This window comes from Hyla sarda, chromosome 6 (assembly GCF_029499605.1).
Source record: "Hyla sarda isolate aHylSar1 chromosome 6, aHylSar1.hap1, whole genome shotgun sequence".
Classification (NCBI taxonomy): domain Eukaryota; kingdom Metazoa; phylum Chordata; class Amphibia; order Anura; family Hylidae; genus Hyla; species Hyla sarda.
This window is the reverse complement of record NC_079194.1, coordinates 97,519,298-97,542,387: the sequence shown is the minus strand read 5'-3', so window position 1 is coordinate 97,542,387 and position 23,090 is coordinate 97,519,298. Positions and strand designations below refer to the sequence as shown.

Genomic DNA, 23,090 nt, shown 5'->3' with positions numbered 1-23,090 from the left:
AAAACGCCAAAGCCCAATATATTATATGATTTGGGGAGCCATGTCATCTGCTGGTGTCGGTCCACTGCACTTCATTAAGTCCAGGGTCAACACATCCGTCTACCAGGAGATTTCCTGGTAAACGACCATGGACTTGTATACTCGTCTAATGGTGGTTAACCGGGTATGACGCAGGCTCCCGACTCGAGCCCGCGTCATACCGGCCGGCTGATTCTTGTAGCTGAGGGACGGTGTTAATAGCAGACATGCAGCGATCACCACGGGCAGCTATTAACCCTTTAGATCGCCACTGTCAAAGTTGACAGTGGCATCTAAAGAACCCTGTAAACGTTCCCAGGGTCAACGCATCAGTCTACTAGGAGATTTTGGAGCACTTCATGCTTCCTTCTGCAGACGAGTTGAATTACTGAAATAAATGAACTTTTGTACGATATTCTCATTTTTTGAGTTTCACCTGTAAATGCAGCCTTCAATTCCAGATATATTACAATGTATGAAGGGTTTACACTTGATCTAAAATAAATTGTGTCCATGTGCTTTACTAGAGCATGTGTATAACTCTAGGGGTCCCTGTGAATGGCACAGCTCTCATTCTGGACCACTGTGAATATGTAGTATTTGGTAGCTCTTTGACCACAATGCAACTCCCGTTCTGCTTAATTTATAGCAGCAATAATAGTAATCATTTTCATTAACTACCCAGTTTTTTGTCCACATGGGTAGCTTGGCCTTTAGTTTGTCCCATTTTAAAGGAGTTTAAAGGAGTAGTCCAGTTTAAAGGCATAGTCCAGGATTGGAAAACATATCCCCTTTTCCCAATCTGGACATATAGTGCGTGTCGACCACCATACGAAGCAGTGGCCTACACTCCCCCTCAATACAGCACTATGGCAGAGCCGGAGATTGTCAAAGCGCTCCGGCTCTCCCATAGAGTTGTATTGAGTGGGCGTGTCACACTCCGCTTCGTGTGGTGGTTAACACGCCCCCTTATCGCGGAATGCTGGGGCCCCGTACGCGAGATCGCGGGGGGTCCCAGAAGTCGGACCCCCCCATGATCTGAAACTTATACCCTATCCTTAGGATGGGGGATAAGTTTTCCAATCCTGGAGAACTCCTTTATGCAAATGGAACAAGCAAAAGTATCAAACATATGCATCCACACAGCAGAACCACTACAACAACAATAAAGTGGATGTAGACCACTTTACTGTACTAATGTTTGGGCCCTGACTACTTCTAATCCAAAGGACATGCTATCAATGGTAAAATCCTAGAGAACCCTTAGGAATATGATACCATCTTAAAGACTATGTTGAGTCTATCCAAGTACTATGTGAGAACATGACCCTCAAGGTAGCAGACAAAGCATACTCCATGCTGGTCTCTGGGATACCATTTTGAATCACATCACATCCTTCTGTGACCCTTTGTGAAGAAAATTATGATCATCTCTGTATATGATCAGGTTTTAAAGGAACAGGGTACAATTTGCAATTTTGTGGTATCTTCTCACCACAGTGTAGATATACTCTTAGGTGAACGTTTCCCCTTCGTCAGCCATAAATGCAACTTCCCAATTACAATTAATGGTTTACAGTTTGTAACTATGTAATTATATAACTATTAGTACTATAGTAAATAGCCTTTGGCTGTCCAGGCATGCTGGGAATTGCAGTTTTGCTACAGCTGGAAGAACCCTGGTTGGGAAACCCTGGTATAACAGTATGGAGGTATTATGGCACCACATGGTAGGTTGCTTATGATTAGGCAGGGGTACGGCTATTTGTACAATCTATGAGGAATCATCAGCAGAATGTACCCTACAAGATCATCTCATTTAAGGCCGACCCGATCTCAGCTACTCAGAAGAAAAAGCAAATTGTCTATTTGCTTTAATTACATTTGTGTCCACCGGATGTCACCATTGTGTCATGTAGTCAGCATATTTCCCTTTTAATATGCAGCATAGCGACAAAAAAAAAAAAAAAAATTGGCACAGACTAAAGAATAAGGATTTCCTAACAACATTCAATTTATTTCCTCCGGACACAGAGTTTAAGGTTTATGGCAAAACTTGGTTATATAGTGCTACCTGTTATTATAACAGCTGTGGACAGCAGAATACAATGTGCATAAAGAAGAAATAATCAAATAAAGACAGAATAGTCATAAGGATAGAGAGACAGACCGATAGGAGATACGGTAGATTTATCCGGAACACTTATTTCGATATCACAGAAAGAAGATATTCCTATACTCACCACTCCTGTCTTCACAATCCTGGTTCCTTCAAATATTCGTGTTGTGTTGGCTGAAAAAAATAAATAAATGTTAAGATTTTGTTTTTGATGGAATATCAGTAGTTTTATGGTCATAAAGTGTACCTTTTACTCCTGTCCCCTCACAAGACAGGTCAATAAGATAGCACAGTAATAATACAGAATTTTAAATTCCAACAATGTATTTCTTCAAAATTCTATAACTGTAATTTGCTAGCGGAGACATTATTTGGATGGAAATAGCCATGGGTAAGGGACTTTTTTTCCGAAAGGTTTGAGGACGAAGAGAGACGGGGGAGAGGATAGCAGAGATCCTTATAATAGACATCAATTACTGGATTCAGAACTTGGAAACTAAGGCAAGACTACAGCTATTATTTCTTAGACACAGATCTTGGAGGAGTTTTGGTCGGAGCCAACACAATGAAGAGCTGGTGTCACTATTCTGTTGGTTAAGAAAAAATAAATAAAAAAGGAGAAAACCAATGGTGACCATCAGTTCTTAAAAGAACTCCCCATATCTCAGCTTCTGGCATGTTTTTTTTAAAGGGGTAGTCTCTTTTCCAAAGGATGGGGAGAAGATATATGATCGCAGGGGTCCCGCCACTGGGGACCTCCGTGATCTCGGTGCGGCCCCGGCATTCTGTGCCGGGCACTGCCTCAGAGACGGGAACGTGCCATGCTACCTAGTGATGTCATGCAACGCCACCTCCATTCATCCGTGACGTCACCTCCATCCGTGACGTCATGTCCCTGTCTTGGAAGCGGCAGCGCCCTTTGGATAGGGGATAAGATGTATAAAGCTGGAATACTCCTTTAAAACAGATGGAGGTCACCAATCTACTGATCCTGGGTATCCACCTAACAGACGTTCATTAATATAAAACGTTAGAACAACCCATTTAACCTTTATATTCTCTCTTTAGCTGTAACCAACACAAGAAAGACTTATCAGCATTAAGGCTGGGTTCACACTGCATTAACGTAGCGAATCCTAGCTACAGTTCGTATCCTTTAAGAAAAAGGATGCGCACGTTTATACTGTGATGCACTGCAGCAGGCCCCTTTCACATCAATGACCCCAATGAAGTCAACTGGTTCGGCAGCTCTTCGCTCGTAAAGGTTTAATTTTCTGGACTCAGTACCGTCGCGAACGTAGTTACTAGCTGACTATGGATGCTTAGCATGGGAACCCTAACCACTGCTATATTGTGGAGGTGGGTGGTTTTATAGAGTTAAGTAGCTGTGGCTTGTATATATACACCTATACACAATTGCATTCATACTTTATGTATATGTTACCTCCCCCTAGAGCATGGGCCTACTGCGGCAAAAGTCAAATCCCGCCCGGGTAGACATTTTTTTTTTTCCCCACCGCTGTCCTTTTACTTTTCATTTTATTATATTAACTGCCAGGATAGGCTGTACACATTTTTTCTGTTATGAATGTGTCTGCCCTATTTTCTATCCAAACAGTACTGAATGCTTTTGGCTGGAGTGAAGGATGCAGAAAGCACTAAAAAAAAAAAGACAGACAAGGATATTAGCTCACAAGGATACAGGTGACAGAATAACTGTGGCAATGTCAGCTGTAAATCCCACGGTATAAACACACGATTGTAAGCATTATAATTCGCCTTTCATGATGCAGCTTTTACCTCGATAGGTTTTCAGATTTATGTAAAGTTCAACCATAAGCTATGCGAGCTTCTAATATTATTTGGATCATTTTCAATATTTTCTTTTACAGTCAGTGAGTTGAATTCTTTGTTCCCACAGCACCCCCTTTAGCATATAGAGCGAGCCGGGTAAGTAAACTTCACACTATAGTTTTATTTTATTTTTACATTTTCGTGTTGAACAAAAGCAGTACCACCTGGTTTGAGAAATTATAAATTACTTTAGCGCCCCCCATTAAAAGAAAGGTTATTTGTGGGCACTAACTTGAGAAAAAACAATATGGCTGCATATTACCAAAAACAGCACCTCTCTTGTCTCTTGGTTCTGAGCAGTACTGAAACAGCTACAACACCAAGGCCATCCCATGTATAGTGATGCGCAATTTCTGTAACAGAGCAGCCATGTTTTTTTTTCTCCAATATTACTCAATCCTAAGGCTCCATTCACACTACAGAGATATAACAAGGAAATTCTGCACGAAATCCACATGCAGAAGCCTCCCATTGATTTCAATAGAAGTCTGTTGCTTAGTTCCCACCTCAGAAGTTCTGTAGTGGTCCGGTGAGAGAAGCAACCTGTATATGGTGTCAAAAACTACACTGCTCAAAAAAAAGGGAACACTTTAACAACACAATGTAACTCCAAGTCAATCACACTTCTGTGCAATCACACTGTCCACTCATGAAGCAACACTGATTGACAATCAATTTTACACGCTGTTGTGCAAATGGAACAGACAACAATTGGAAATTATAGGCAATTAGCAATAAAGGAGTGGTTCTGCAGGTGGTGACCACAGACCACTTCTCAGTTCCTCTGCTTCCTGGCTGATGTTTTGGTTACTTTTGAATGCTGGCGGTGCTTTCACTCTAGTGGTAGCATGAGACGGAGTCTACAACCCACACAAGTGGCTCAGGGTAGTGCCGCTCATCCAGGATGGCCCATCAATGCGCGCTGGGGCAAGAAGGTTTGCGGTGTCTGTCAGCATAGTGTCCAGAGCATGGAGGCGCTACCAGGAGACAAGCCAGTACATCAGGAGACATGAAGGAGGCTGCAGGAGGGCAACAACCTAGCAGCAGGACCGCTACCGCAGGAGGAGCACTGCCCTGCAAAATTACCTCCAGCAGGTCACAAATGTACATGTGTCCACAATGGACATCCATGAGGGTGGTATGAGGGCCAGACATCCACAGGTGTGGGTTGTGCTTACAGCCCAACACCGTGCAGGATGTTTGGCATTTGCCAGAGAACACCAAGATTGGCAAATTTGTCACTGGTGCCTTGTGCTCTTAACAGATGAAAGCAGGTTCACAATGAGCACATGCGGAGATGGGTCAGTAATGGTGTGGGGTGGCATTTCTTTGGGGGGCTGCACAGCCCTCCATGTGCTTGCCAGAGGTAGCCTGACTGCCATTAGGTACAGAGATCCTTAGACCCCTTGTGAGACCATATGCTGGTGCGGTTGGCCCTGGGTTCCTACTAATGCTAGACAATGCTAGACCTCATGTGGCTGGAGTGTGTCAGCAGTTCCTGCAAGAGGCAGGTGTTGATGCTATGGACTGGCTCCCCCGTTCCCCAGACCTTAATCCGATTGAGCAAATCTGGGAGAGCATGTCTCGCTCCATCCACCAATGCCATGTTGCACCACAGACTCTTCAGCCACCTCATCGGGAGCATGCCCAGGCATTGTAGGGAGGTCATACGGGCATGTGGAGGCCAAACACACTACTGAGCCTCATTTTGACCTGTTTTAAGGACATTACATCAAAGTTGGATCAGCCTGTAGTGTGGTTTTCCACTTTGATTTTGAGTGTGACTCCATATCCAGACCTCCATGGGTTGATCAATTTGATTTCTGTGTGATTTTGTTGTCAGCACATTCAACTATGTAAGACGAAAGTATTATATAGTTATCATATGATTAGTTCAGATCTAGGATGTGTAATTTTAGTGTTCTCTTTATTGTTTTGTGTGGCTTGTCTGGGCATGCTCCTGTCACACTCTCTGAATGCAGAGGAGCTGTCCCTGCTTCCCCCTCCACTTCTGTCTGCTCGCGACAAGTGATGTGAAGAGAGGGGGACTCATATTACTGCTCCTTAGATATGGCAGAAAGAAGCCTCCCTCAGTCACTTTAGTCACAAAACAGGCTCACTGCTGTCTTATCTAAGGAGTCATAAATCCAATGACCAGTAATACTCTCTCCCCCTTCACATTACTGGTCTTGTCTTGAGCAGACAGGAGGGGAAGGGGAGCAGGGACAGAACAGACTGCTTTAGAGAGTGTGACGTAAGGTCTGCTACATTCCAGACACTCAGCTCATATGGCAGATCTGTGTACTATAGCAATACTATAGCAAATAATATTAAATTAGTAAATTGCTGTCTGGGAAAGCTGGAAGGTTTAGTTTTGCAACAGGTGGAGGCAACGTGGTTAGGGAAACCCTGGTATAGGCAATCTAAAGGCACATTTTGTCAATTGGAATTAAAATGCAACATTCACAATACAATCTCCCTATCAGCAGTTCTGTTGCTGTCTCTCACTTTCCTATGGATACAACCATGAGGCGGCCCCCTTCTATCTACAGCCGTGCCTATATAGATGATTACCATGGATTCTGTCAGTGGTCAGTTTTCTCCTCCAGGTAACATGCGCAGTACAAGAAATAAGAAAAGGAACCTAGGCAATCGGAAAAGTCAGGTTCTGTCCAAGTCTGTGGAAGACTGTGGGCATGCAATTTGGGAAAGGTTGTTCTTAAAGCATTGTGTTGGTCATGTGACCGTGGGACTACAGTATAGAGGCTTGCTGGGACAGAGACACGAGGAACCAGACAGATTACAAAAAAATAAATTAAGTGGCTAAAAATTATACTGACCACCTTAACACTGGACATAAGTATTTTGTCAAAGTTCATGTACGCATCTCTCATTTATTTGAGAATGTGGATAGGTCCCACTTTTTCATGTTAATTCTTAACTCTATTTTATTAAAAGTTCTGAAAATCTAAAGGTTTTCCGGCTATCTTTCCAGTTTTCCCACCTGATGAACTTGGATATTAATGGCCATTCCCACAAGTAAGCGATACCCATGTTCTCAACTCTGGTTGGGTCACCGGTAAAGAAAGTTCTGATGCATGGGGTAAGTAACGTTCTCTAGCTCTGGGCCTCTCTGGAGCCAACAACAGATGCACTAATTAAGCTTAACAGATTGATTTAGGATCTTTTGTGAAGACTTGCAAGTTCAGCAGCTCTCGCTCCATTACTCCTCTGTAGGGGCTGTCAGCAGGCAGTGTCTATCCAGATTAATTTTCAAGTTTACCATCCATGAAAAAATCAACTTTTTTTTTACACTCTGCAAAGTACCCAGTAAATATTTGCTTAATTTTGGATATTTTAGAGCAACCACGCCAGACTTGTCATTTCTGTTACAGACGTCTGCCAATCCAACGGCTGCCATGAACATCACGTCGAGTTGTCAAAGAGTTAATTTATTTTGCATTTCTTAATTACAAAGCACAACACGCCTATTGGATTTCTGACAGCTCATTTTTAGAGTACCGTAAAACTGTTACCGTAAAACTGGAAATTAATTGGATGATTTAGAGATGACAAGAGATTGTAACACAAGTAATGATAAAATCTAACACTCATGAAAAAAATGTATTCCTAAATATAAAAATATACAAAAAACATTAATAAAAATATATGTTCATGACTCACAAGATATATAGCAATGCTTAAAAAAGGCATATGACTATAAAATAAAAATATATATTAAATAAAAATAACTAGGCTCAAATCTATGCTCCATCGCAGATCCTGACAAGAACAGCAGTGCCGCATGTATCATCAATTACCGTATATACCAGAGTATAAGCAGAGTTTTTCAGCACGATTTTTCGGCTTATACTCGAGTGAGCCAAAAAAAAAAAAAAAAAAAAGCTTTAGGCATATCGGTGGGAGGTGGGGTGGGCCGGGCCATTCATCTTCACTGCAGGGACAGTCCGCATTCCGGTGGGGAGGGTGAGCAGGTCCGGGCATCTTCAACGGGAGGCCCTCTTCTCCGAGCCGCACTGACACCGCCGTGCAGGGAAGTCCGTGCGCAGCAGATGTCCGTGTGCAGGGATGCCCCTGATGTCAAATGTCTGCTGCGCACGGACGGCCCTGCGCGGTGGCGTCAATGCAGCGTCACTAGTCCGGGGACGGTCCGGAGCGGAGGGCCTCCCGGTGAAAGCTGGACGGCCCGGACCGGCTCACCCTCCCCACCGGAAAGCAGATGGTCCCTGCAGTGAAGATGGATGGCCCGGCTCACCCTCCCTGGACGGTCCCTGTAGCTACTAGAGCAACAACTGGGGAGGTGAGAAGTCAACGAAAGGGGGGTCATATGGTCAGGTGGTCATATGGACAGGGGCGTCTGGATGATGACAGGGGAATGATGTATTTCCCACCCTAGGCTTACAATCGAGTCAATAAGTCTTTATAGGTTTTTGGGGTGAAATTAGGGGGCCTCAGCTTATATTCAGGTCAGCTTATACTCGAGTATGTATGGAAATAAATGATAGACACTTCAACAGAACATATTAAAAGTGTCAAGAAGGTGGGATCAAGCTGCTCAAGTGATACCGCCTGGCATGCCTCCTTTTTCAGCCATTTATTTATATATTTTTTTAAATCAGATATTTTTATTAACATTCTGTAATATTAACAAACAAGAAAGTACACAATAAGAATAATAAAAACAACCCTAATGCAACTACCCCCCCCCCCTCTTTTTTTTTTTTAACACCAAAAAAACTTACAAATGCACCAGTGAAGCAGGGCAAGGAAAATGTAAGCAGACATTGGGAGGTACTTCCCGGCACAAAGTCAAAAGAAAGGCACATGTAGAATACTCAAAACAAAACAGGTACAAACAGTCCTACTCCACCTTAGAAAAGAGAAAACAAAGAAGAGGACACTGAACTAAGTATATGTCCATGACTGAGAGACCCCCTACCGGACGACCAGGTTAGGGCATAGACCCGAGATACAGCACAGCTTATGGCTCAGCCATTTATTGATGTACAGAACCCTGAGCATCAAAAAAGGAGGTACGGTACTTGGAAATAAGGCGGCATGCCAGACTGTGTAACTTGAGCAGCTTGATCCTACCTCCTTGACACTTGCCTGAGAAAAAAAAACATCAGCCCCAGGAAAGGTACAGTTCGCTTTCATACCGTATCAGCTACATAATGGCATCTACAGCTAGGGTCAGCAAATCCAGCTGACCCATTTGAGGGTACATACACATATACAGTGTTTGCTGCAGATTTGTTTCTGTGTAAATCAGATTGAACATAAATGATTGAACACAGCATTAAATCAGCAGCAATCTCTAAACGTGTTAATGCGCCATTAAGAGAATGTGACAGAAATTTTAGTACATTATTAAGGGTGAAGTCATCTTGCCAGAGCTGTTTTTAACAGCATTTAGAGATACACTTTACAGCAAGCCACATGGATAAAGGCAGAATAGACTAGAGCTGACCGTATTCACTTGTATGGGAGACTTTTGCAGTCGTTCTTTGTGACCTATACAGAGGTCATTCTACATGGAGAGGGAGGCTAGACTCCTAGCTTCTGCTATCAATCTATCTGCCGGCATCACCTTTGTTAACAATAATATTTTTATAGAGCCAACAGATTCCACAGTACTTTTGCTGTCATACTACTGTAAGGAAGACACAAGTGATCTGTACAGAAGTGTCAGCTTAAATTTAGGCCTAGTAGTCAGAAAGAAAACTGCAAATTTTCAGGATTATTTTAAAATATAGATAGTAAAATAGAAAATTAAAAAACACACCTCCAGAGTTCTTAAAAAAAGATTTAACATAAAAACTAGATGTAAAAAAAGTAATTTTCTGATGACACCTTCCCTTTAAGGCTAGGGCTTTGTAATGCTACCAACCAATTGTAACTATTTAGAGACAGCTATAGTCCAACGATTGTGAAAATCTTAGTGCATTATACTGCAGCTGTATAGTTAGAACCAATAAGCAATGCTACATAAAGCTTCAGTGTGGCTCTGGCCTTGTACTAGAATGGGAGTGGGCTGCAATGTAAGACTTCAACTCCCAGCATGCCCAGAAAGCCAAAAGCTGTATGGCCATGCTGGGAGTTTTGCAACAGCCAGTGGCACCCTGGTTGGGAAACACTGCCCTGAATTCTGGATTAAATGGTCCAGAGCTGAGATTTTGATACCACCATAGTTCACACAGTGAAGAACGTCTTCTGGGACTAATAAAGACAACCTTTAATTCAATATAAAAGTCAGATTTAAATAATTAATGCAGGGTGTTACTTTAGCTCCACCTGCTGGTCGCCCACAAAGATGAAAAATTACTATAACATTTATTTATTCCCCAAACTGGAAAGGAGTCTTACCTTGAAAAAGCATTGTTTGGCTGAAGTCACTCCGCATGTCGTTGCGACACACCGCCTGCACTCTGAACAGGTACAGGATATCGGGAGAGACGTGGTTAATGGTGACATTCTGTGTAGAAAACAAAAAAACATGGTAATATGGTTCATTAACAACGTTGAGACTCTACAATTGCGAACCAAGCCAGACAGTAACAGCTGGGAACATTCCAAGTCTCCTCCTGTACTGTATGATATTTATATATGCACATCACACTCTCTAAAACACTCGCCCAAAAAGCTCCAAGTCCCTAAATACACTGCAAGGTATTAATTTAAAACTGTCATGGATGTCATTAAAAAAGCAATTTTAAGAGCTCAATAATGCTCGCCTTCACAAAGAAATGTCGGAAAATATTTATGCGGCCAATAAAATGATAGATCAGTTGGAATCTATGTATTTTTCACTTGTTTGTCTCTCTGGCTTTTATGCCTTTTTTATGGAGCAATAAAACCGATGAAGTGTCTGTGCTACATGCCCAAGCCAAAGGCGATATCATAAGTAGCCCCCATAAATAATCAGCACGGAGCACACCCCTCTCTACCTCAATTTACTTTTCAAGCAGAACATTGAAATGTCCTTTGTTACAGGGTAGAAAAAAAAAAATGTCACCGCCTGAGCTTAAGACAGCAGAACTATTTGTCCCCAGACTCCCAATGTGTAACCAGACTATAACACAATGTGCTAGACAATGACCGGACATCATGAAGCTCGTAGGACATTCTAGAGATGGTAGTCTGCTATAAATATTCAGAAGCTTAGTTGGACAAAAAAAATAAAAAATAAAAAGAAAAGAAATAAACAAAATTGGCAAAAAGTACAAACGTTCTCTAGTTCTGGATGAAGCTAAAGGGGTACTCTGCTGCCCTGGAGCGGGCTGCAGGGCTTGCGACATCACGGTCACAGCCCTCGTGATGTCACACAACGCCCCCTCAATGCAAGTCTATGGGAGTCGCTACGCCCCCGTACCATAGACTAGCATTGAGGGGGTGTGGTGTGATGTCATGAGGGGGCGTGGCCGTGATGTCACAACCCCAGCTGTCTGCACCCAGCATTCTAAATGAATGCCGGGTGCTGCACAGAGATCGCGGGGGTCCCAGTGGCGGGACCCCCCCGCGATCAGACATCCTATCCCCTATCCTTTGTATAGGGATAAGATGTCTAGGGGCGGAGTACTCTTTTAAATGCGGAGACCTGAAGTACAGCATAATAGCCTACAAGTCTTTCCTATACAACTGCAACCATTTTTGTAATGTCTTTGCATTATTATTTGGCATGCACAATACATTAGACTACTACTGCAGCATGTCTTGGAATCGAGAGAACAGTGGAATATATACATGCAAGTGGCACCTGGAAAATGTTTGAGAAAACAGATGGTCAACTAGATCAAATACAGATTGGGTCTAGCAGCAATGTATGCTGAGGTATATCACCTTATACTGTCGTGCTCATACAGGCCAATAAGCCAAAGTTGGTCTTCTAGACATTGTTTGGTCCATCTCCAAACTTATGCTATCCTCTTTCGGAAGTCAAAAGCATAGCCTCCTGAGATTTGGAGTAAGGAAACATCAGCATACATTCAGAAATGGAGCAGACATGGTTACTAGTAGACTACATTTAGTCCACTGAACTGAATAGGTGCAGCTTGGGTATGCTGACCTATGCCATAAACAGTGTACTTAAAGGGGTACAATTTTTTTTTTTTAAATCAACTAGTGTTAGAAAGTTAAAGAGATTTGTTATTTACTTCTATTCAAAAATCTTAATTCTTCCAGTATGTATCAGCTGCTGTATGCATCCACTTCTCAACATAATCAGACCACAGGTGTGCACGTAATGGGTGGCTTCCCTATGTCTATCTCAGGGCTCCGTCTCCTGAGTGTAGTAAACCATATATATATATATATATATAGAAATAGACAGACTGGGAATTGCACTTAAAAAGTTCTTTATCTCCAAATTCATCCATGTACAAAACAGTAGAGAGATATACAGAACATAATCACCCGGTGCTCAATAGACTGCTCAGAGGTTATTCCACTCGGTGTCTTCAGAACCTTCCATCCCAGACTTGCTGCTTGCTGGACGGTGTGTTCCTGGCCATGTGGACGCTAATTCCGAGCGTTTTCACACCCCCTCAGAATTAGCGTCCACATGGCTAGGAACACACCGTCCAGCAAGCAGCAAGTCTGGGATGGAAGGTTCTGAAGACACCGAGTGGAATAACCTCTGAGCAGTCTATTGAGCACCGGGTGATTATGTTCTGTATATCTCTCTACTGTTTTGTACATGGATGAATTTGGAGATAAAGAACTTTTTAAGTGCAATTCCCAGTCTATGTCTATTTCTATATATATGGTCAGCTGCTGTATGCTCCACAGGAAGTTCTTTTCTTTTTACATTTATTTTTTGTCTGACCACAGTGCGCTCTGCTGACACCTCTGTCCATGTCAAGAACTGCCCAGAGAAGAGGTTTGCTATGGGGATTCGCTCCTGCTCTGGACAGTTCCTGACATGGACAGAGGTGTCAGCAGAGAGCACTGTGGTCAGACAAAAAAAAAAAAAAAAGAAATTCAAAAAGTAAAGAACTTCCTGTGGAGCATACAGCAGATAATAAATACTGGAAGGATTAAGATTTTTTAAATAGAAGTAATTAAAAAAGCGGTTTAACTTTCTGGCATCAGTTAATAAAAAATAAATAAATAAAAATAAAATTGTTTTTCACTGGAGTACCCCTTTAAGGGAATTTGTCAACTGCAAGTTACATTCCAAACTGCTGACACTGTTAGATAGCAGGAAGCCGAGCCCTGTTTTCAATCTCACACCTGGGCACAATTTTTATGCGCAGTGCAGGAACAAAGTTTGGAAACAGGGCTGGTATTTGGAGGCTAAGCCCTGACTATCTGTCAAGCAGTGGCAGGGATGGAAGGGATGTCCACACTTCAAAATCCTTATATTAGTGACCCATCTTATTACATTATTCAAGACCCTCAATGAATTGACTTTTACAGCAGTTCTGTGGCAAAAAATTCAGTCTGACCGTTCATAAATAAAACCAGTGCGCAGCTGTCAATAAGGGTTAGGGTGGTGTTTTTGAAATAGTACTCGCTACATACCAAATACTGTAATTATTCAGAATTTACATGGTGTATGACCAAGTCAACAGATCTCCATAAAGAGTAGTAAAATCTCAAACAATATCAAATACAGAAAGGCAGCCCGCCCTAGTTTTTATTGCCCAATTCTAACACCAAATGCCTTAAAGTTCCGAACACTGTGTGCATGCCCCTTGTGCCCACTTGTTACATGACGCCCCCTCAATGCAAGTCTATGGGGCGTGGTCCCATAGACTTGCATTGAGGGGCATGGCATGACATCATGAGGGAGTGTGGTCGACCCCCGCAGCGCGCACACAGCTTTTGGAACTAAATGTTCTGAATGTTGGCCAGTGGAATACCCCTTTAAAAAGGATTTTTTTTAAGGTGCTTTTTCATATTAAAGGGGTACTCCACTGAAAATTTTTCTGTTAAAATCAACTGGTGCCAGAAGGTTAAACAGATTAGTAAATTACTTCTATTAAAAGAATCTTAATCCTTCCAGTACTTATCAGCTGCTGTATACTACATAGGAAGTTCTTTTATTTTTGAATTTCTTTTCTGTCTGACCACAGTGCTCTCTGCAGACACCTCTGTCAATTTCAGGAACTGTTCAGAATAGGATAGGTTTGCTATGGGGATTTGATCTAACTCTGGACAGTTCCTTAAATGGACAGAGGTGTCAGCAGAGAGCACTGTATACAGACAGAAAGGAAATTCTAAAAGAAAATAACTTTCTCTGGAGCATATAGCAACAAAGTACTCAAAAAAATGTTTCCAGTGGAGTACCCCCTTTAACACCCTACAGTAATTTGTTCAAAACTTTTTAATATAATTGAGATGATATAATGTGTTTATAATTTAGCTTTGCAGAAAACTTACATTCATTGGGATCAAATAAAGTATTCTCATTGACTGAAGTCCTCTTTCCCTGCTGCTTTTTATACATGGGCAGCACCAGTGCTCTTTTTACAATGTTTCTAGTGCTCCTTTGGCAAAGACCTGAGGAAATCTCCTAGTGCGTAAGGTAAACATAGCCATAGACCGCCCCCCCCCCCCCCCACCCCGCCCCCCAATTACTTCACGGAGGCCAAAAAGTATAAATTTGACCTCTAAAGTGGTTTAAATCAGGATTTACATTTATTTGCTGGTATGGAATAGCACAGTATACAGTATATATTGTTTTCTTATAACATTGAATATCTTTGATAATGCTTCAGGTTTTTTATGTCTACCTCAGATGGACACTAAGGGAAAAAAAAAGTGTGGAATAAAGCATATTCTGAGTTGTGAGCTAAGCTGCTATATACGGAAAGGTACAAGCTGGATGCTCCCCATTACTGGCTTTGATAGAAGCCGCCCTGCTCTTATCTCGCAGTCATTCACTTTATCCTCCTTATCGTACAAGACGTCCTTCCCTCGCCAGGGAAAAGGGAGAAATGAAAGAAAATAAAAATTTAATTTCTTGCTTCCTGGCAAAGGAGAGAATTGGAATCCTGCCCCCAAATCCTGAATACGTTGATATATTCTTATCTGTTTATCATTTACTTTTATATAAAATATCCTGCACATTTAAAAAGATTAATATATTTCCTTTTTATGGTATAAGGGGTACACCAGTGGAGATTTTTTTTTTCTTTAAATCAACTGGTGCTAGAAAATTAAACAGATTTGTAAATTACTTTTATTAAACAATCTTAATCATTCCAGTACTTTGCTGCTGTATGCTCCACAGGAAGTTGTATTTCTTTCTGGAGTTCTTTTCTGTCTGACCACAGTGCTCTCTGCTGACACCTCTGTCCGTATCAGGAACTGTCCAGAGTACAAGCAAATCCCCAAAGCAAACCTCTCCTGCTCTGGACAGTTCCTGACATGTACAGAGGTGTCAGTAGAGAGCAGTGTGGTCAGACAGAAAATAAATTTAAAAAGAAAAAACTTCCTGTGGAGCATACAGCAGCTGATACATACTGGAGGGGTTAAGATTTTTAAATACCCTTAGCTACAAATCACAATAGGAAAAGAAGTGTATGAAATAATATGGTTAATATATTTTTTGTGCCTATGACTTGTATATTTTGCTATACTTTTTTTTTTTTTGCTTTTTAAATATTACTGGATACATGTAGGGATTTACTTGCTATCACCAGAACATGTTTCTAAGCCAAATACATCCTCTTTCTCAGATGTTTTATAGCATATAATATCCTTTAGCTCCTCACTCCTCTTCTGTATGGTTAGAAGGGGAACCAATAGTGCTTACTAAGCAAACACTACCGGGTCAACATGTAGGAGGACGACTCAGAGTCAAGCGCTTACAAATATTATATGCTATGAGACATCTGAGGAAGGGGCTACTTTTAGATTTGAAATGTGTCATGGTCATAGCAATTAAATGAAGGAAATCTATAATTGAATTAATATCGAGGGTGCAGTGGCTTTTGCCTATTGATCTAGACTCTTCTGTGTTAATCACGTATATTATACATTGGTGGATAGTTATCTCTCCCAATATCTGGAGGCAGCACCATGTTGAGATTTATAAAACAAGGCTTATATAGTTGTTGTGGCAACATGAAAAGGTGAGTAGTTCCCCACTAAGGGTTACATATATTGTTCTACTTTGATTTGGACAGGCATACAGTTCTATGAGGAGCTCTACTGCTTTTTTTTGTTTCTACGGAAAATCAAGGAATAATCTGAGGCAGTAGACAAGAAGCTGCAAATAAACATTCAGGCTCCACTGCATGATATTGGGATAGCGATGTGCAGCCACCAGATGACTGCAGGCAGTAGGACCATGCAGATAAATAAGATAAAACATGAAGCTCTAAGCCCTGCACTATGCTTCATCTTTATTCATCTTTAGCACCAACATTATGGTGTGGGTTTTTTGCTTCATAGACCGCTCACAGCATGGGATCTCATAGCATAGAAATTAATGAACACTACAGGAAAGTATAGGCTGTGTTCCAGGAAAGAAAGAAACGTTCATGCAGCTGGTATATTGCTAAGATGAAAGCTAGTGCAGGGCAGCGGTCTAGCTATGCCGTGTAGGGAGCCAACACTATGCTGACCCATATGGTCCTACTGCTTTCCCCTGCTTAACAGTCACATGGAGGCAAGTTGAAGCTCTGCCTACCTATCGAAAAGAACAAATGAGCCACATCCCAGATGGATAGAGGAGCCAATGGGTCAGAGTAAGTCATTTTTGCACTGAATACAGAGTGCAATAAATGTATAGGATTATGGAGAATGTTCGTAAGACAACCCCTGTGCACATTCATTGCTATCTATGGTTACTATATCTTAAAAGGAAAAAGTTCAGACTTCTACGTATGTTATACTAACTTCTACATTATATTTCTGAACTCCATATGGCCTACAGCTCTGATGATAAATCACTCCAGATTTTTAATTAATCTTGCATATTTAACATCCCGTTTCCCCTACATCTATATGCATTCATGCCTTGACAGTGATCTGAACCCTATTCTCGGGACAGGTTGCTTTTACTAATTATTGCCCTCGCAATCTCCCCCACACCCCGGCCAACGTTCCTTATGATAATGCAATTGTTACAAAGAAAATCATCCTGGAACATTGTAACCTTGTGCATCGTTCAATTGATTCCTTCTCTATTCTCTGAACCATAGCACTTCCCTACGTGACCCAGATAACAATGTCTAGTGGGGGAACAGAAAATATAAATGGAAATGAAGGAAAGTAATCCTTATCTGGGAGTGTTATTGTATAAGTTATGGAGCGGGCCCAGAGGACGGCACATTCAGAAATAAAATAAGAAAAAAAGTCATTAGGAGATGTATTGTAGGCACTAGTATTTTTCATGTACATACACAATTCCAGATTTCGTTATGTTACCAGCCAGTTCAGATTAACATTAAATGAAGCTCTCTGAAACCTGGAAGTGTTACTTTGATTCTTTGCAAGGGCAAAGAAATGTGCGCTGGTTAAAAGACGAGAATGCTGAAAAGGGGAAATCCTAAAATAGTGCGGAGCTGAAATATTATTTGCATTTAAAAGCAATTCGGCTAAGTCATTTTTTTTCTCTAACTGGTCAAAACTTTCTTTAACCCTTAGGCTACTAGGGTCTACCCCCACCCACACATAATGATGATTGGTTTCTCATTTATAAAAGTATGATGTGTCCAAAAAGCCAGTTAACCTGACTGATTGTTTGGAAGTTAAAAGTCAGCCACGTCCTTCATTTACTTATGCTCTTGGGGCAAAATATATTCTGTATATATTACTATTGTGTTCTTGAAGTGTCGAAGATGTCTTACTAGACTGGATTTAAAGGGATCATGTGCCATATGAAATGGGTTGCTTAAAAGGTGGTAAACTTTCTAATATACTTCAGACTTCATTTCTGCCTCATTACACTAATCATGGGGTTCATATTGATGAACGTGGAAACTCTGAAACTGTACAAGATCACATCTTAAAAAAAACAAAAACACAAAAGGGTGCTTCCTTGTTATTATGGGCAAATAGCAGTAGTAAGTATACCCAAACCAGCCCGATGCACACTAACCTTATTGGGTTGTGCAAAGTAGGCACAACACCACTAAGCAGTCTGTATGGGAGAATTTTGCAGCACCTTGTGTAGGCCCCCACAGATAACTACTGGAATGAGTAACAAGACTTTAAATAGAGCAGGACCAGATCACAGAACGAGATACTGTAACACACTGGGGTGTAAGTCAAAATGCATTGCAATAAAGTGAAAACTGGTATATGTACTGTACCTCTGGCCCTCATTTTTAGGGAGGACCCCTGTTACTTGACTATGTGGGGCTGCGCCCCCAGAGTGTGAAGGTATTTCGTTCTATGACCTGGTTCTGCTCTTTTTGAAATCTTGAAGATCACAACTTGGAATGCTCCTCTACAAAGGAATGCCAATAGATGGCTCTTCAGGTAAGAAAGCACTTCATAGAAAATACATTCATGACTCTTCAACTTCAAAACTGCCATCCCCACAAGCCTTACAAGTGGATAGAGGGAAAACCAATGGTACAAGTTACCCCATTAAGGAACCTAAAGGAAGCCCATCCCCATATAATGTTGTTTAATCTAACAACATATTACATTAGCTAAGCAGATTGATAGTGTATATAGTTTTGTGGGAAAAGATTCACTATAACTTTATAACATTTGTTCATTGAAATCCCTGCTCTTATGTTTAGGCTGAGTTCAGACACATCTTACCGCTGATGCCAGGAGATGGACATTCTGTGATTAACTTATTAATAGAGGAGCTTTCGATTATAAAAAGGATTGCCAAAACTGGAAAGCTGTTTATCCCAGAAATAGTCCATGGGCTGGGCATAATTATTGATGCTAATAGCCTTTCGCCCAGACCATGAAGAAACATGGCACGATTTTTGGGGGACCTTGGGAGACCTCAAGGATTTCAGAGCGTTAACAATGACCACTATTGATATAGCCCTACAGTCAGGAAAAGTGATTATTTCATGATAGAGGACTTCCAAGAGCGAGACCATCAGACCAACATTTGGGATAGTGACAACATGAGAAAAACTTGGGCAAACTGGAGGAAGAAAGGAAAAAAGGGTGAATGAGACAGGAAGAAAAAGAGAGAAGTAGGGAGAGAGGGAAGAAGGAATCAAGTTAGAGAGTGAGGAAGAAAAGGAGGAAGAGCCCCACATCTTAACAGTGACTGCACAGGATGACATTACCAGTTCTTTTTCACTGTCATTGTCTTTAATATAGGTCTTCTCCTTCTCTTCATCATTTTTGGTCCAGCTGTAAGATACCATGTAGTTCATGATTGGAGGATGGTAAACAAAGGTTGGCTTCTTCCAAGAAACAACTAAAGCTGTCTTGTTTACTGGTTGCACTGTCATGCTGACCGGCGGGGAGCTGCAGACTAAAAGACAAAATACATGGTAAATTTCTGTAATTTAATTACGAGAACGTCAAATATACATTGGGCTATATATCAATCCGAGCCAGAAAGTTGGAAGGTTCCAGGGAAAGTCATCAGAATTTAAACAATAATACTTCTTTAATACTCCTCAATGTAGATCAGCATAACATACACCCAAATCTGTGCCTGTAGATGGCCTAATGATCCTGACAATGGGTAAAAGAACAGATACAGAGAGAGCATAGGAGGATTTTATGAGATAAGGCACTTTAACAAATAGTGCAAAGATACTGCTCCATCCCCGTATCCTGGCTTCTGTGCTGCAGACCGGCAGGGTGGCGTTCCCTTCCACATGCAAACAGTAGGAAAACGGAAGACGTCATGGCATGACTAAGGGCTCTTTAGCCTGAAACGCGTAGGTACTATGCTCCTCTATATGCTGTTTGTTATTTTTGTACCTCAATAAACACTTTTACCTGCCTTCCTGGTGCTGGATGTCTTCCGTTTTCCCACTTTAACATATGGATGTGTCCTTTCTCTACTTATCTCTAAACTTAATGGCCAAGATGACCAAAATCATCTGTTTTGCCCATCACAACCAATCACTGCTTGGCTTTCATAACTTAAGCTCTAGTAAAATGAAATCTGAGCTATGATTCATTACAATTGGCAAAAACAGTTTTGGTTTCAGGCAGATTGACAAACCTGGGCATATATTTAGTGAGGTGTATGTAACATGCAAGGTAATGTCTTACAAGTGTAACAGCAAGTACCCAATAACCTTCTTGACCAATTAAGGTGAGCGGAAGGAAGAGGAAATGACTAAGGACACGTCAACCAGTGTCTTGTAAACACTTCTATACCCTGAAGGCTCTATGGGGGAGATTTGTCAAAAATGTCCAGAGGAAAAAGTTGCCGAGTTGCCCATAGCAACCAGATCACTTATTTAATTTTTTACAGGCCTTTTCAAAAATGAAATAAGCAATCTGATTGGTTGCTATGGGCAACCCCGCAGCTTTTCCTCTAGACAGGTTTTGATAAATCTCCCCCTATTCTTACTTTTGGAAAAGACGTGACCTCAAGAAGTTGTTGGGGCACCAAGAACAAAGAGAAATTTCCTCAACTTGAGCAACTAAGGGCTGTAAGACCGGTTACGTTTGATGGCTACAACTAGGGACACATTCTCTAAAATGAAATTACACTTGAAGATCAGTCAGGCCGGGCAAATATTTATTGGCCAAGGTCTCCTATTTTGACTCCTGAGGCAGAGACTTTAACCTCTTGATCTACACTATGTATGGTCAATGGCTTCAGTGCGCCTGTTGAAATGTGGTGTATTATTTTTGTCAGAGATGTCAGATATTGACTAAGATAATGAAATGCCTTGAGGCTAATATATATCTATCTAGAGTTTGAACTAAGGTATTCTCTTTTATAATTCATAAAAAAGCATCAAGTCCAAGTCATTACAGCTCTAATCGTATACTTTAGGAGTGGGGGAGTTTGTGCTTTAGATATAGACATTAATAAAAGTCATGTTGAGGCATATAACACCCTCGGCTGGATGCAGAAATCTTTTGAAGTTCTGCTTCCCTTTATTTGCTTGTTCCTCGTACAAGTGCCTTGTCTTCAAATTTTATTACTCAGATACATCAATTCTAAATGACAAGGTGATAAATGGCAAAGGGCTACATCTCAATCTGATCCTGACCACAAGAATAAATGAATCAGACTTTGGGACCTTCTCCTGCCCCCGGCAAACCCTTTTATATGCTCTGGTTGTCTGACAGAAAGAAATGAGATTCAGGCTTATGCATTAAAACCATCACTTTCACAAATGATCGGCTCCTGCAAACAGGAGTCACAGCAATCTCCTCGCATCACAATCTGTCCCTACGCTTCCATGCCTCCGTCTCCTACAACCCATAGAGGCCAAAAATTCTATATATGTTGGATTATTTAAGTATAATCTATATTCATCTTCCTGACTATATCAGTTTATATTGTTTTGTGAAGTTTTCTATAGTTAGCATTAACATGAATTTATTAAAGGGCTTTTCCATAACTCGGCACCATCTCCCATCTCTCTAGCCCTGTGTAAACCTGCTATACTGTACATATGGCAGAATTGGAGAAGACAAAGAATGGACCACGCTGCAGGGGAGGAAGGAGGAGATTAATGGAGGGATAATTAGTTATTTTCAGGCTCAAAAATATCACTGTTTTTACATTTTAGGTGCTCTTTTATGCATGTTTTTTGTTTTTACAGCTATTCTATGCAAATCTAGATTTTCTTGCAAATTTCAAGTGTTTTGAAGCACTTTGCGTGCGCAAAAAATGTGCAGTTTGCATTTTAAATTGCAGTATCCTGTCCAAAATAAGTACCAAATTTGTTGTTTTTTGTTTGTTTTTGTTTAATTTTTAATCACAGTTTGGTTTAATTACTTTCATAAAAACTACAATGTAAAAACATACAACATAATTCTATGTCTGAAAAAAAATATATATGCGAACATAGCTGTAATCCTTTAGGCCAGGTTCACATAGCGGAAAAATTGACATGGTATTTCAACTTACTCTCTGACTTTCATCCATAGTTGGTAGATATTTTGTACCCATTTTTTCTATAAAATTGGGCAAAAATCAGTGCGTAAAATAAAATGTGTTACTGGTGTTTCCACTGTGTATACCAAGCCTTAGATGTCAAACGTAGCTCAGCCTGTTCAGGTGGAGTCTCCCTCTTAGACATTCTAAAGGGGTAATCCACCCTTAGACATCTAGCCAAAGGATAATAGGTTTCCGAGATGGAGACGTGACGTCACACCACACCCCATCCATTCATGTCTATGGGAGGGGGTGTGACGGCCCCTTTAAGGTTATGGGAAGCTTGTGTCATATTCAACTTCACTTCTCTAATACACATTGGAGGGGACTTATTGCTTCTTCAAATAAGATTCTCTTTGCTGCCCATAGACACGAATCACAGCTCAGCTTTCATTTATTACATTGCTCTGGTAAAATGAAAGCTGAGCTGTGATTGGTTGCTATGGGCAACAAAGAGAATGTTACCATAAGAAAGCACAATAAAGCTCCCCCATTATCCCCATGCATTGCAAAAGAATTATCCCTTAACAAGACTGAATTGAGTTGTGGCAAAACCCACCAGGATGGAGGGGGCAAAAAATGGTACAAGCAACTTTAGCATGGACAATATATGAATCCTTTAAGGAATCTAAAGGAAGCCCATCCCCATATAATGATGTTTAATCTAACATTTTGTTACAGAGTGGGAAAAGTTAAGTAGATTGATACTGTATATAGTTTTGTGAGAAAAAATTTACTATAACTTGTAATTTGTTAATTGAAATCCCTGCTCTCCTAATGTTTAGGCATCTAGTGGGTGGTCCTAATGTTTAGGCATCGAGTGTGGGGTGGTCCTAATGTTTAGGAATCCAGTGGGCGGTCCTAATGTTTAGGCATCGAGTGGGCGGTCCTAATGTTTAGGCATCGAGTGGGCGGTCCTAATGTTTAGGCATCCAGTGGCCGGTCCTAAACAATGATTAAAGGAATACTCCCCTGAAAAAAAGTTTTTTCTCAAGATCAACTGGTGCCAGAAAGTTATACAGATTTGTAAATTACTTCTATTTCAAAATCTTGATCCTTCCAGTA

At 41.0% G+C, this 23,090-nt stretch overlaps 1 protein-coding gene across 2 annotated transcripts in view; it reads right to left on the bottom strand.

Moving 5' to 3' along the window:
* PTPRG (protein tyrosine phosphatase receptor type G) overlaps positions 1–23,090 on the bottom strand; it is a 530,620-nt gene that overhangs the window by 143,189 nt on the left and 364,341 nt on the right. For both annotated transcript variants that reach the window (XM_056524508.1, XM_056524509.1), the window contains 3 exons: positions 19,231–19,421; positions 10,379–10,487; positions 2,262–2,311 (listed from right to left, as the gene is read on the bottom strand). In XM_056524508.1, the coding sequence (XP_056380483.1) occupies positions 2,262–2,311; positions 10,379–10,487; positions 19,231–19,421 (350 nt within the window). The remainder of the gene's footprint in view (positions 1–2,261; positions 2,312–10,378; positions 10,488–19,230; positions 19,422–23,090) is intronic.